The 13,637-nt window shown below is 39.1% G+C and overlaps 1 protein-coding gene across 1 annotated transcript in view; it reads left to right on the forward strand.

The window, feature by feature from the left end:
• LOC126259249 (pre-mRNA-processing factor 6) overlaps positions 1–13,637 on the forward strand; it is a 64,776-nt gene that overhangs the window by 23,340 nt on the left and 27,799 nt on the right. The window contains exons 9-10 of the mRNA XM_049955874.1: positions 2,369–2,542; positions 8,841–8,980. Coding sequence (XP_049811831.1) covers positions 2,369–2,542; positions 8,841–8,980 — 314 coding nt within the window. The remainder of the gene's footprint in view (positions 1–2,368; positions 2,543–8,840; positions 8,981–13,637) is intronic.

Raw genomic sequence — 13,637 nt, forward strand, 5'->3', positions numbered from 1 at the left:
CTGGAGATTCCTAATGAACCTCAGTATCAAAGTACGACCCTCGCAAGGACTACTGCAGGGATAGGAAAATTTCCCTGTAACGAGGTGCAAGCAAGATCTGTTCTTGTCCTTATGAAGGCACTGGCATCTCACCAGTCCTATCATCATGCGACGAGAATGCTGAGACAGAACTGCACTGGTGCTAGCATTTTTAGTGAGAGTTACAGTTCTATTACAAATCCACAAGGGTACTGAGAAGATGATAGCTTATTCTTCCAGATTACTCTCCAAGTCTGAGATGAACTACTCTGCAATGGAGAAAGAGTGTCTTGTGGTTGTTAGAGCCATCAACAATTTTGGCCATATTTATTTTGCAAACCATTCACCATTGTGATGGACCACCGTTCTCTATGCAGACTGACTGGCCTGCAGGATCTGTTTGGTTGACTGGTGAGACAGGCAGTGAGGCTTCAGAAGTACAAAGTACTGTGGTATTCAAAAGCAGACACAAACACAAGCATATCAACTGTCTTTCAAGGAAGTGCTTGACGGTCACAGCAACGTGGATGAAATATCATTCATCACTGCACTAAATGACAGTGCTGCTGAAGAGAGGAAAGATGCAGCACCTCTGAAACCACAGGAGCCTTTAAGGAGGAGGATCTCATGAAAGATAATTCCAATTAATAAACAGAATATTGTATATGAGGAACTATGATCCAATGAGTGGCAGTGGTTGCTTGTCATTGTAGCTCATCTACTGCTACTTAGCCTGAAGTATTTCCATGATCCTCGTACTAATCACTCGCTTTAACTTGGCACTTAAGTGGAAGATGCAGGGGACAAAAGCTTGCTATTGGGTCATAGCACATTGGTTGCTGGGACAAGCCCCACTCTTTCTCACATGCAGGCAGCTTACAACTTATAAAAGAAATGAACACATTATCGGTTGTTCTCTCTTAACTCATTATCTGTTACCATTTAATATGTGTAATGTTCATCTATATTTACACTCATACTGTTATGACTGAAAGAACACAGACTGTCAATCACTAACAGGTGTTTATTTCACACACCATGAAAATACAGGTCCAGTTCACAAACCAAAATCTGTTCCAATAAACAGTGTCCAGTTAGTCCAACCAAGCATTGACAGAGAATTATAGAATATACCGAAATAGTAGTCCAGAATTTGGAGCATGATCCTAACTCTTGATCATTGGCATAGGTAACTGTGTAGTACAATGAAGTGACATGAACTGCCTGTAGTGGCCTACATGCTGTACATAGTGTTTGCACCTGCGTGAGTAGGATTGGTGGCCAAAGGCGAGACTTGCATCCATGTTGCAATGGTCACACTCTATCAGACATATTGAAATCGGCCTGTCTGGCCAACTGGTGAGTCTTGCTGGCATGCTATGGCTAGTGTTGTAGTTGTTGTTTATTCATTTGGCAGATCACCCAAGGTAGCCGTAACAGGACACAGTGCTGCCACTGTTCGGACTGTTTTGCGTCTCATATCCAGCTGAGACATGAAGTGGCAGTCATCGCACATACTAACTGACCTTGATTGCATTTTAGTATGAAATATTGTAATCCCAATGAACCGAGTTGTGATAACTTTGTGCCTGCACTGATGAACGTTGTGTTGTACGGGTGTACATAAAGTCCGGGAACACTTTCAATTATTTATTGCACAGGAACCGAACATTGTACAGATATCATACATTTGTTACTTTGAAGAGAAACCCTGAAAATTTCTTTTCGTATATATCGCCACAGCGTACTTTGGTAATTTGCTGATAGTCAGTGCTGGACATGAACATGGCAAGTTCAGGTGCTGAGCAAGCTTTCTGTTTGTTGGAGTTTGAAATAGCCTCTCCGATCACCAGATCTCATTCCGTGTGACTTTTTTCTGTGGGGACACATTAAAGATCTGAAGTATGTACCGCCTGTACCATGTGATGTAGCAGAGCTCCAGAAGAAAATATGGGAAGCGACTGCCACAGTCAACAATGCCATGCTGGGACAGGTATGGCAAGAATTCAATTACCGTACTGATGTCTGCTGGGCCACTCATGGTTCGCATAACGAATGTTTGTAAAAAAAACTTTCAGAGTTTCTTTTCAAAATGCAATATGTATTACATCTGTACAATGTTTAGTTCTTGTGCAATAAATAATTGAAAGTGTTGCTGTACTTTATGTTAGAAAAACACCAGCTGTCAACATCATGTATCTACTGCCACGACTACCATCAATATGTTCTGTTTCATTACACACATCAGGCAGGTCTCACACTTTCCAGAAAGACATGCATTGAATCATAGCAGTAATTCCATTCCATATAATATTGTTTTGCTGTGATGGTATTTATGTTTTTTTCTTAGGTCAATCCAAAGTCTGAAGATCTGTGGCTGGAAGCAGCTCGACTGCAACCTCCAGACACTGCACGAGCTGTTATAGCCCAGGCTGTTCGCCATATACCCACTTCTGTGCGGATATGGATCAAAGCTGCTGATCTGGAGACTGAAATAAAGGCAAAACGAAAAGTCTACAGGAAGGTATGATATCCATATTATGTTTTTGATTGTTTGTTTTCTGTTTTAATAATACACTTAAAACATGTCTGAGCCCTTATCACTGAGGAGTTAGCATGCTGCTGTTTGTTAGCAGAGAACTAGTGTTTCTGTTATTAGAGGGGGATGGACTACAATCATTCTGTTTTGAAACCATCTTGATAAGTAAAAGTAAAGCTGCCCTTTATGTGAAAGCTGCTTTGAACACTTCTGTGCTGTATTACATATGGTTGTATTGCAGTTGATATGCTCTACCTCTGACCTTTCAGTTAACTTACCTAGCCAGTTGTGCATGAATATACAGATTTTTATGTATTTTTTCAACCAGGAATTTCCACTGTTGTTAATCTGCAGTTTAAAATGCTCTTAAAGACATGAGACAGCTTGGTATCACAACCATGGGTGAAGGAAATGATATGTTGCAGAAGGTGATGGGAGGGGTGGGGGGAGACAGCATCTACTGAGGATTTAATATGTAACTTTTAGATGAGCAGTCTGACACTTCCCCACTTTGCCACTGACATATCTGACATGCATACTTCATGTATCTAACATGGATAACACCAGTGTCAATTACAGAAGCCAATGTGCAGTAAGCTGCATTTCCTTCACCTTTCAATTCCTTTTTAGCAGGTGTTACCACATTGTCAACTTCTCATTTATTCCACACCATTCACACAAGCAGTCTGTTATGTTCAGTTGTTTCAAATACTGTATAAGTGAAAAGTCACATTAATAAATTACGTTTGTGTGTATGTCATTAGATATTTTCACTATATATGTATCTTAAATGAAGCCTCCTCTTCCACTTTGTGGAACTTCTTTTTCACATTTATTCTATGTATAATTTCTTGTAAGCAGAATTCCTTCTACCTGTATACAGTAAAAATATGAGGAGTGGAAATGGAAAACATAATGTCACAAAATTGTTGATGCTTACATTTTGTACTCCTGCTGCTACCACAATCAGGGGAAATGCCTAATTTCACTATTCCTTTAATGGATTGTTTTTAATGTGTTTAAACTTCTTCAGAAGAATTTAATTCACTGCCCCTGAGATGAGCAAGTGCTGTGGCTGACTGGGATTTGTCTACCTTGTAGTATAAACTGGCTGCTGTTGCGCCTGTTATGCAAGCCAAAGGTAATGAGAGGATGATTTCTATGACATCTCATCAATATTGTTCTCTTTGACAATAAATTACTGTTAATTGATTTTTTGAGGTTGGTTGTAAAGTTTATCAAAAAAGTAACAAGTCTTGTACATTAGGTCACTTGAACAAAATGTAATATAAATGGAAAAATACATTACATATCAGCAGAGATAAGTGGATTGCATCTTACTTCATAGCAGTGAAAAAGGTTGTTATTACATTTGTTTCGCATGTTAACAGCCCTTTTTCAAACTGAGCCACGCTGTCTGGTCTCCTTCCCCAAAACCAACCAACCAACCAACCAAACTGAGCCTGCTGTATAAAATAAAATCACCAGAAAGGAAACCATTACAATATTCTAAGTGCAGTTTTTTTCAAAAACAAGTTTTTAGTGCTGTCACATTTGTGATACTCTGTTGTGTGTCCCAGCATTTCTTCCAAGTGTCAAAGCATGGGATAAATGTTTCAAACATTCATAACTAGAAGGTGCATGGTCTTTGTGCCAAGCAGTTCTTCCTTCAGAAGTCCAGTTGCCAATCAGATAGTGTGTACAGCTAACTTCCTTGATTTTAAAGATGCTGCGGAAACACTGTTGTCAATGTATGCTTTGTAGGAATGTTTCCTTACGTACCTTGTAAGTCGACTACCAAACAGTAAGAGTAAGGTGTGGTAGGTGTGGCAAAAAGAACTACATTCACACACGATCAAGGAACACATCTAATACCCGACTACGCAACTACAAAGAAACATAACGAAATACTCTCAGAATTCGTAAGTTCTGGCAGTGTCACTCGCCAGCATGGTTGGTACTGGGAAAAGACACAGCATAGTAGAAAAGGCAGATGCTGAGCAAGGTGGTAGTCTTGTCCCCAATTTTCACCAGCACAATATTCTGACACAAGGTGTGGAATGAATAGTCTATCTGAAAACATGGCACAAAACTTCACTTTGCAACATCTGATCCCAAGAATGGAGTTGTGTAAGAAACAGAAGTCAATACTGAGACTTTTTTCTGTGTTTAATTTTGTTATTCTCTTCCTTGGTGGAGGGGGGGGGGGGAGATTAAAGAAATGAGAAATGGTTTTTGTGGACTACAGTTCTACTAGTTAAAATCTTTCTTCAGTATTTCTGTTCTTGTATTATCGCAAATAAAATGAAGTGCCTCTGTTTTAGTGATGCTTCAAACAGAAACTTTCTTATTGGCACTTAGAACCAGTTTCATGGTACGGCACGTAGAACATTCTTAATAAATTATTTATTTTCTAATTTGTCTTAGTATTTTGTCTGGTGATGAGGTGGACAGTATAATTCTGTGGAATCATAAAAGCTTTTCAGCTTTTTTGGATACAAATAAGTTCTGTACACAAAAAGATGCATAGATTTTTGAGTCTCCTGACAAATGTGAGGTTTGCCAGATTTGACACTTTTTCCACTTCCACTCTCCATATGTTCCTACTGTGTAATAATGTGAATTATGTATAGATTGCTGCTCGCCATATAGAGGAGGCACTGAGCAGCAGACAGGCACATTTTAAGGTACATTTAAAATTTTTCTATTATTTGTTCATACCTGTCACATTTTATGTGCACTTCTCATATTATATATCTCTGAATCAAGCGCAGTGTGTGGTTTGCATGCTGGGGAAGGCTGTGACATTTATTGATCGGAACTAACCTAGACCTCGGGCTGCACTACAGATCAGTTCGTCAAAAGAACGTGATGAAACAGTGATGTTTCCCTGATGTCATAGGTCTTGTGCTATGACTGGCTGACTTGAGCAGCCCGAGCGACCGGCATGGTAATTTATGCACTGTACTTATCATATTTATACTTGTGTACTGCAAAAATATGTATTTTAGGTGGTGGTACAACACACACAACAACTCAGTTGCATTGTACATTGCTCTGTTAAAATTGTGTGTATACCCTTGCCTGGATTTATGCTATTTTTGTTCTTGATTCATGTTTACATCAAGTCTGGGTGCACCGAGTTCCTTAACTTCCTTCCTAATCACATGTTCCAAAATTTTATCTGACAAATTGCACATTGAATTCAAATTGCGCTGTTTTCAAACTTGTGGTATGCTGCTGTTATTAGCGGGATAGTAAAACTCACTATACTCGTGCATAACACCCAAAAAGAAACTTGCTAATAATGCATGTTACCTGCAGTCAGCTAACAAGGAAACTAAAGTAACAGGACATATTTTGCACAGTGGTACATTTCACGCACTTTTCTCTCTGATCATTCGTGAAATCTCTCGTTGGGTGCTGATTCTTATGTTAACTGTACTCTAGTGTACTCTGATGAGACGTTCGCAAACTAATTCCAATGATGGACAGAATTGGCAGAAACAGGAAAGTCTCTAAAAAACTATCAAAACAGTATGTCAAATAATGGTACATCAAAGCATAGCAGAGATATATATAGAGACAGGGATTCGAGAGCAGAGTTTCAGCAACTCTGTTCATTCCCTTTTGATGTGAGCAATGGAACATGAAAATTGTGTGTAGGTTGGTAGGACACCCTTAGGCTGAAACACCAGAGCCTTCAGGATGTCCAAACATCAGAGCCTTCAGGATGCCCATAAGAGCTGTACTTCAAGGAAGCCACACCCCCAAACCTCTGCTATGCAGAGCTAAGTGGTATTTCTAAACGCAGCCTTAGGAGTAGCTATTACTTGTTCAAAAAACATCGCATGATGTCACATGTCAGTATTGACCAGCATTATTTAAGTCAATGTGGGAAATATGTGAAATGTGTTCTGATAATTTAAATTCTGTAATACATTAAGAGAAACTTATTTTAATATATATTTTGGGGTGACCTTTAATTACGAGCTGCATCTGCTCTGAGTACATTACATTCACAGATCTGACAGAGTTGGTGTAATAACTTTGAAATATTTTGTGAGTATGCTGTAAATGTACTATATGAATGTTTAGGGAGCAGTATTCATGTCTTTGATGTAATGTTGATGAAACTTCGCACTTTATAATGGGTCTGCACTGAAGGGAAATTTATGTCGTTTGACAGCTTCTTACTTTTCTGTCCTGTTATCAGGTCTCATGTCTATAATTAATATGTGATTCCATCATGGAGGAGACCTTCATTTCAAATTCTAGTTATTTTTTGTTGAGCGTGGTCCACAGCTTTTATAAATCACAAAAATGACATTATATAACACCTTAAGCTGCCATTCTTTTTATTTCTTATAAAGACTAAATTGAACAGCAACTAAAGGTGTTCATGATGTCATTTCTGCAGTGTCTTAATTGCCAGGATTTTGTGAGCAGAAAGGAGGAGATCATTAACATGTTAGGGAGGCATTATAACATGTCCAGGTATGGTATAATTTCTGTGTAATTCCATACAGTTCTGTCATGTTTATCTGTCTCTGCTTTTCTCAGACATGCTATTGTGTTCTACATCTACATCATCTACATTTATACTCCGCAAGCCACCCAACGGTGTGTGGCGGAGGGCACTTTACGTGCCACTGTCATTACCTCCCTTTCCTGTTTCAGTCGCGTATGGTTTGCGGGAAGAACGACTGTCTGAAAGCCTCCGTGCGCGCTCTAATCTCTCTAATTTTACATTCGTGATCTCCTCGGGAGGTATAAGTAGGGGGAAGCAATATATTCGATACCTCATCCAGAAACGCACCCTCTCGAGACCTGGCGAGCAAGCTACACCGCGATGCAGAGTGCCTCTCTTGCAGAGTCTGCCACTTGAGTTTGCTAAACATCTCCATAACGCTATCACGCTTACCAAATAACCCTGTGACGAAACGCGCCGCTCTTCTTTGGATCTTCTGTATCTCTTCTGTCAACCTGACCTGGTATGGATCCCACACTGATGAGCAATACTCAAATATAGGTTGAACGAGTGTTTTGTAAGCCACCTCCTTTGTTGATGGACTACATTTTCTAAGGACTCTCCCATTGAATCTCAACCTGGTACCCGCCTTACCAAAAATTAATTTTATATGATCATTCCACTTCAAATCGTTCCGCACGCATACTCCCAGATATTTTACAGAAGTAACTGCTACGAGTGTTTGTTCCGCTATCATATAATCATACAATAAAGGATCCTTCTTTCTATGTATTGGCAATACATTACATTTGTCTATGTTAAGGGTCAGTTGCCACTCCCTGCACCAAGTGCCTATCCGCTGCAGATCTTCCTGCATTTCGCTGCAATTTTCTAATGCTACAACTTCTCTCTATACTACAGCATCATCCCCAAAAAGCCGCATGGAACTTCCGACACTATCTACTAGGTCATTTATATATATTGTGAAAAGCAATGGTCCCATAACACTCCCCTGTGGCACGCCAGAGGTTACTTTAACGTCTGTAGACGTCTCTCCATTAATAACAACATGCTGTGTTCTGTTTGCTAAAAACTCTTCAATCCAGCCACACAGCTGGTCTGATATTCCGTAGGCTCTTACTTTGTTTATCAGGCGACAGTGCGGAACTGTATCGAACACCTTCCGGAAGTCAAGGAAAATAGCATCTACCTGGGAGCCTGTATCTAATATTTTCTGGGTCTCATGAACAAATAAAGCGAGTTGGGTCTCACACGATCGCTGTTTCCGGAATCCATGTTGATTCCTACAGAGTAGATTCTGGGTTTCCAAAAATGACATGATACGTGAGCAAAAAACATGTTCTAAAATTCTACAACAGATCGATGTCAGAGATATAAGTCTATAGTTTTGCGCATCTGCTCGACGACCCTTCTTGAAGACTGGGACTACCTGCGCTGTTTTCCAATCATTTGGAACCTTCCGTTCCTCTAGAGACTTGCGGTACATGACTGTTAGAAGGGGGGCAAGTTCTTTCGCGTACTCTGTGTAGAATCGAATTGGTATCCCGTCAGGTCCAGTGGACTTTCCTCTGTTGAGTGATTCCAGTTGCTTTTCTATTCCTTGGACACTTATTTCAGTGTCAGCCATTTTTTCTTTTGTGTGAGTATTTAGAGAAGGAACTGCAGTGTGGTCTTCCTCTGTGAAACAACTTTGGAAAAAGGTGTTTAGTATTTCAGCTTTACGTGTGTTGTTAAGTTTTGTAGTATACGTCGTGTCATCCTTTCTCAAAATGGTTAAATGGATTATTCCAGGCTCTTGAACATATACCTAATTCAGTTCGACTTTGGAAAGCTGCTGTAGAGCTTGAAGATCCAGAAGATGCAAGGATTTTGCTCAGTCGTGCTGTAGAATGCTGTCCAACTAGTGTTGATCTCTGGCTTGCACTTGCTAGGTGAGTCGGCTATATCTGTATTATTCTGTAGCAATATTTTGCCTTTTTAGTTATAGCCTGCCTTCTTTCCAACATGTTAACTGTCATCAGACCAGTGAGACCAACAGTTTTACTTACTGAAAACTTATTGTTCAATTATTAAACTCAGTTCCATGATAGCTGTATACATAGCTGTGTATAATGTGTTAGTCTGTGATGCGACATTGGTACCTCTGTTGGTATTTGTGGAATGTGCAAGTTCAAGCAAAATATTACCTCTTAGCCAACATGTTCATTGACAGAAATTAAAACTATTCTTTCAGTTAAGAGTGAAACTCATCTTTGTGCTTTGTGACTGGTAATTATGTAAAAAACTTCGATAATATAAAATTATTGTATATCTGCCAGTTACAAAAAAGGATTTTATGGAGTCTGTTGGACTGACACATTGAGAAATGTATGCTTGAAATTGTTAAAGAGTACCAAACAAGAGACTTGATGTTGGCTATAGAATATGCCATATTTCCATCTGTTGTGTCTTAGCCCGCATCTCGTGGTCGTGCGGTAGCGTTCTCGCTTCCCACGCCCGGGTTCGATTCCCGGCGGGGTCAGGGATTTTCTCTGCCTCGTGATGGCTGGGTGTTGCGTGATGTCCTTAGGTTAGTTAGGTTTAAGTAGTTCTAAGTTCTAGGGGACTGATGACCATAGATGTTAAGTCCCATAGTGCTCAGAGCCATTTGTTGTGTCTTATCCTATTCTCTCCTATTTAAATATAAGAGTATGTTCTTACATTTGTGTAGCTGTTACACATCAGCCTGTATTGTTTTGCTCTGTTCCTTAATTCCTCATGCCCTTTATATATTTTATTTTTATTTATTTATTTTTTTTTTGTAGTTGTCAAATAACCTTTGACAGATATATTTGAAGCAGCACCATATAACGCACCCCTTTTAGAAATCATAGATAAACATTGTCTGAGTAGTATAAATAGATGAGGAGCTGTCTTTTTAATAGTGGTAGTTTTTTTATTTTTTCTGTACAGTAATGAGATGCTCATTTGTGACTGCTGTATGGATAAATAGTGTGCAAATGGCTTAGCTAAAATCACAAATTGTGCTATAATTAATTAGGCCATTTTTAGTTGTTGAAGTACTGTGAAGAAGCTGCTAATTGCTTCTTTGTGCTATTGTATACATGCTTTTTATTGACATTAGTGGAATTTCTTTTTAATATGGATCTGTTGAATGCAATGTGTGAAAGATTGACTCAGATTAGTACCACTGTGTAGTAATAATCTGATTGAGCTCTACAGAAAGTGCAGTAGGTATTTTGATGATCAGTTTTGATGTTTAGTATGCCAGAAGAAATAAATCACTTTAAATAGTAAAAAGGGAAGAGGGAGAGAACTTGACAGGAAAAAGTATGGAAGAAATTCTACGAAATACGAAACTGATCATTTGTTGCAATCTCAAACAGAGGATTTTACATAGCTGCTTAAATTTTTTCTCAATTTTTGTCTTTTTTTCTTAATTTTGAATTAGAATTTTAAGAGAGATTCGTATCCCATTTAGCCATACGGATGCACTTAAGGGAAATAATGAGTAGTGGTCCTTAGTGACTCTCTCTGCTGCCATGTTGGAGAAATAACTGCTAGAGTGGAGAGCAGCTACGAAGGTGGGTGAGGGTCAGATGCGCAGAAGCATGTGGAAGTGTACCACGTTACTTACAGCCAATCCCTCATCAGTGATATTCTTATCTTCGTTCTGTGCGGGTCATGCTGTGTTCGGAAGTTCTAACTGTTTATTTCAGTCATTGTGTTCCGTGCTGAGTGCTGACTGCCTTCATAGTGTTCATTATGGGTGATGGTAGGCAATCACGCCAAGTACTACACAAACAGGCAAGAGGAATAGTGTTCTGTGTGTACCCGTACTTTAATCCATGCCGGCACAAGGCACGGGTCACGCTGTTGCCAAATGCCAGGAACAGACAGCTGAAGTCTGTGGTGTTGGTTTGAGGACCGTTCAGAAAATATCCAGTGATGCTAAGACGTCTACGCAAGCCTGCGGCTCAGCTGTTTTCAAATCACCAGGGAAGTAACACAACCGCAAAAGAGAAGAGGGTGAACTAGACGATTTCGCGAAAAATGTTTTGTGGCGCATAGTGTTCAGCATGTATGCTGAAGGCGAGTATCCAACAGCAGAGAAACTAGTTTCGTGTATGAAAGAAGCTGAAAATTTTAACGGAAGCAAGTGGACCATGTTGAGGAGACTGAAAGACATGGGGTTCAGGTATCGGAAAACGAATGATGTTAGGAAATTATTAATGGAATGAAGCGATATTGCAGCTGCAAGAACTATGTTTTTGAGAACAATGCAGGAGATCAGAGAAGCTGGCACATCTTGAATTTATTACTTAGCTGAAACTTTCATTAATCAGAACCACACAAGGGCTAAGGGTAACAGAATTATAGTTGGAAATACTTGGAAGGAGAGACAGCATTGGTAGTATGTTTTATTAACCGCAAAATCAATTTTCGGTCACTTAGTGACCATCCTCAGTGCTGTAATATACAATTTAAATTGGTAGGCACTAGTGTCAACAAGCTTAGAGCGATCACATAAACTGGGAGCCTGTTTTGTGATTGCTCTAAGCTTGTTGACACCAGTGCCTACCAATTTAAATTGTATATTACAGCACTGGCGATGGTCACTAAGTGACCGAAAATCGATTTTGCGGTTAATAAAACAAAAAAATACGACCAATGCTGTCTCTCCTTCCAAGTATATCCATTATCTGGTCGTGGTGCACAGGACACTCCATGGAGTCACCAATCAATAGAATTATAGTGCTTCGTGTCTGATCAGCAAATACTGGCTTTATTCCCCTGGGTAAGCTGATTTTTAAGGCATCTATAGCTAATAATTCTGAAGATTACCACTCTGAAATGACGTACAAACTCTTCAAAAGGTGGTTTACATGACAATTATTGCCACATATTCCTGTGTTTTCAGTTATAGTCATGGATAATGCGAGCATCCACTCAGTGCAAGTGAACAAAGCTCCAAATACGAACTCCAGAAAGGCAGAAGTTATTGCATGACTGTCATCTAACAGAATACCCCATAACTCTTCGCATACCAGAGCAGAATTGCTGGTTCTTGTCAATCAACACAAGCCTGCATACAGAGTTTATGAGATAGATGAAATTGCAAAACAGTATGGACACAGTATCATTAGATTACCCCCATACCATTGCCCTTACAACCCAATCGAGCTGGTATGGGCTCAGGTGAAAGCATATATTGCGGAAAAGAACAATACATTCAAAATTGCAGATGTTGAGACACTTACACATGAGGCAATAGACCGCATCTCAACATCTGCATGGGCAGCTTGCATAAGACATGCAAACAAACTGCAAGATGAAAATTACAACAGGGAAATTGGCAGGGACACAGTTATGGAACCAATCATCATAAATCTTGCTGAGTCTGATTCATCTACGTCAGACTGCGAAGACGATGGCGTGGATTTCTTGATGTGATGTATCTAAGAACCAATTACTGCTACTTATGATGTTGTGTGACCGTGCCTGCAGCAGCATAAAAAATTAATAGAAGCTCAAGTTTCATCTTTGACTTCATAACAATGCCGTTTTCTTCATAAAACATATTTCGTTCAGTTAAGTAGACATACTGTAACACCACAGCAGGTTGCACAATGAAAGGAAATTAGCTTTTTGTAACACATTAAATGATCTATTTCTGATATCCTTATGGTCACAAATTATTAAAACTTGAAAATGCTTTTAAATGTATTTGATCACTGTGGGTGCCTAATGTAAGTAATGCAAAAATTCATTTGATTAACGAAACAAATTGTTGTCGTTCAAAAGACAGAACATTAAACATTGACAGTAAACATTGAAATAATGAATCTACATCATGATTACTGACAAAATAGTGTATATATTGTCTTGAGATTGGAGCTCTTCTGTCTGTCTTTGCTTTACAAATAAACTGTACTTTTGGAAGGGATCCGCCTTGAGCAAAACACAATTGTTTTTTTTTTTTGTGCTATCAACCAGAGACGTTTCGTTGAGGTCTCAGCATCATCACTGGGCTTTCATTTGCTTTCTGTTATACAATAGCAAAAATATTTGTTATTACTTACATATATATAAATTAGAGTTTTTAAGAAAGTTTTTACAAATCTGAAAACAGCACAAAGTTTTGCATATATACCTTGCTACCTCATACAGTGGTTTTCTTGATTTTTTTATGTTTTTCTTTACAGCTATTTTACTTTCAGAGACTGTCATCTTCAACCATATAGAACTTAATGTAGAGAAATTATCTATCTCGATATTTTATACGTTGGGAATGTTGTGATTGAGTTCAACATCAATTAATTCTATGTGGAAGGTTGTGTGTGCACACGTTTAAGGATTCTCATTACTAAGAATGCAATTCTTAAAGTTCACTGGGGAACGATGTTTATGCTTGCGTGCCGTCAGCTGTCTCAGTGCGCGAATTGACAGAAGGAAATTGACAGTGTCGCAACGTATCTTCCCTCTCTCTGTGTGCAGAATGCGTAACACACCTGCCTTTGTTGCTTCTCTCCATTCTAAATGCTTTGTTACTAGTGGCCAAATGCCTTTGGCTGTATAGTGTAGTCT

The sequence above is a fragment of the Schistocerca nitens genome, chromosome 5 (assembly GCF_023898315.1).
Source record: "Schistocerca nitens isolate TAMUIC-IGC-003100 chromosome 5, iqSchNite1.1, whole genome shotgun sequence".
In the NCBI taxonomy this organism is placed as follows: Eukaryota; Metazoa; Arthropoda; class Insecta; order Orthoptera; family Acrididae; genus Schistocerca; species Schistocerca nitens.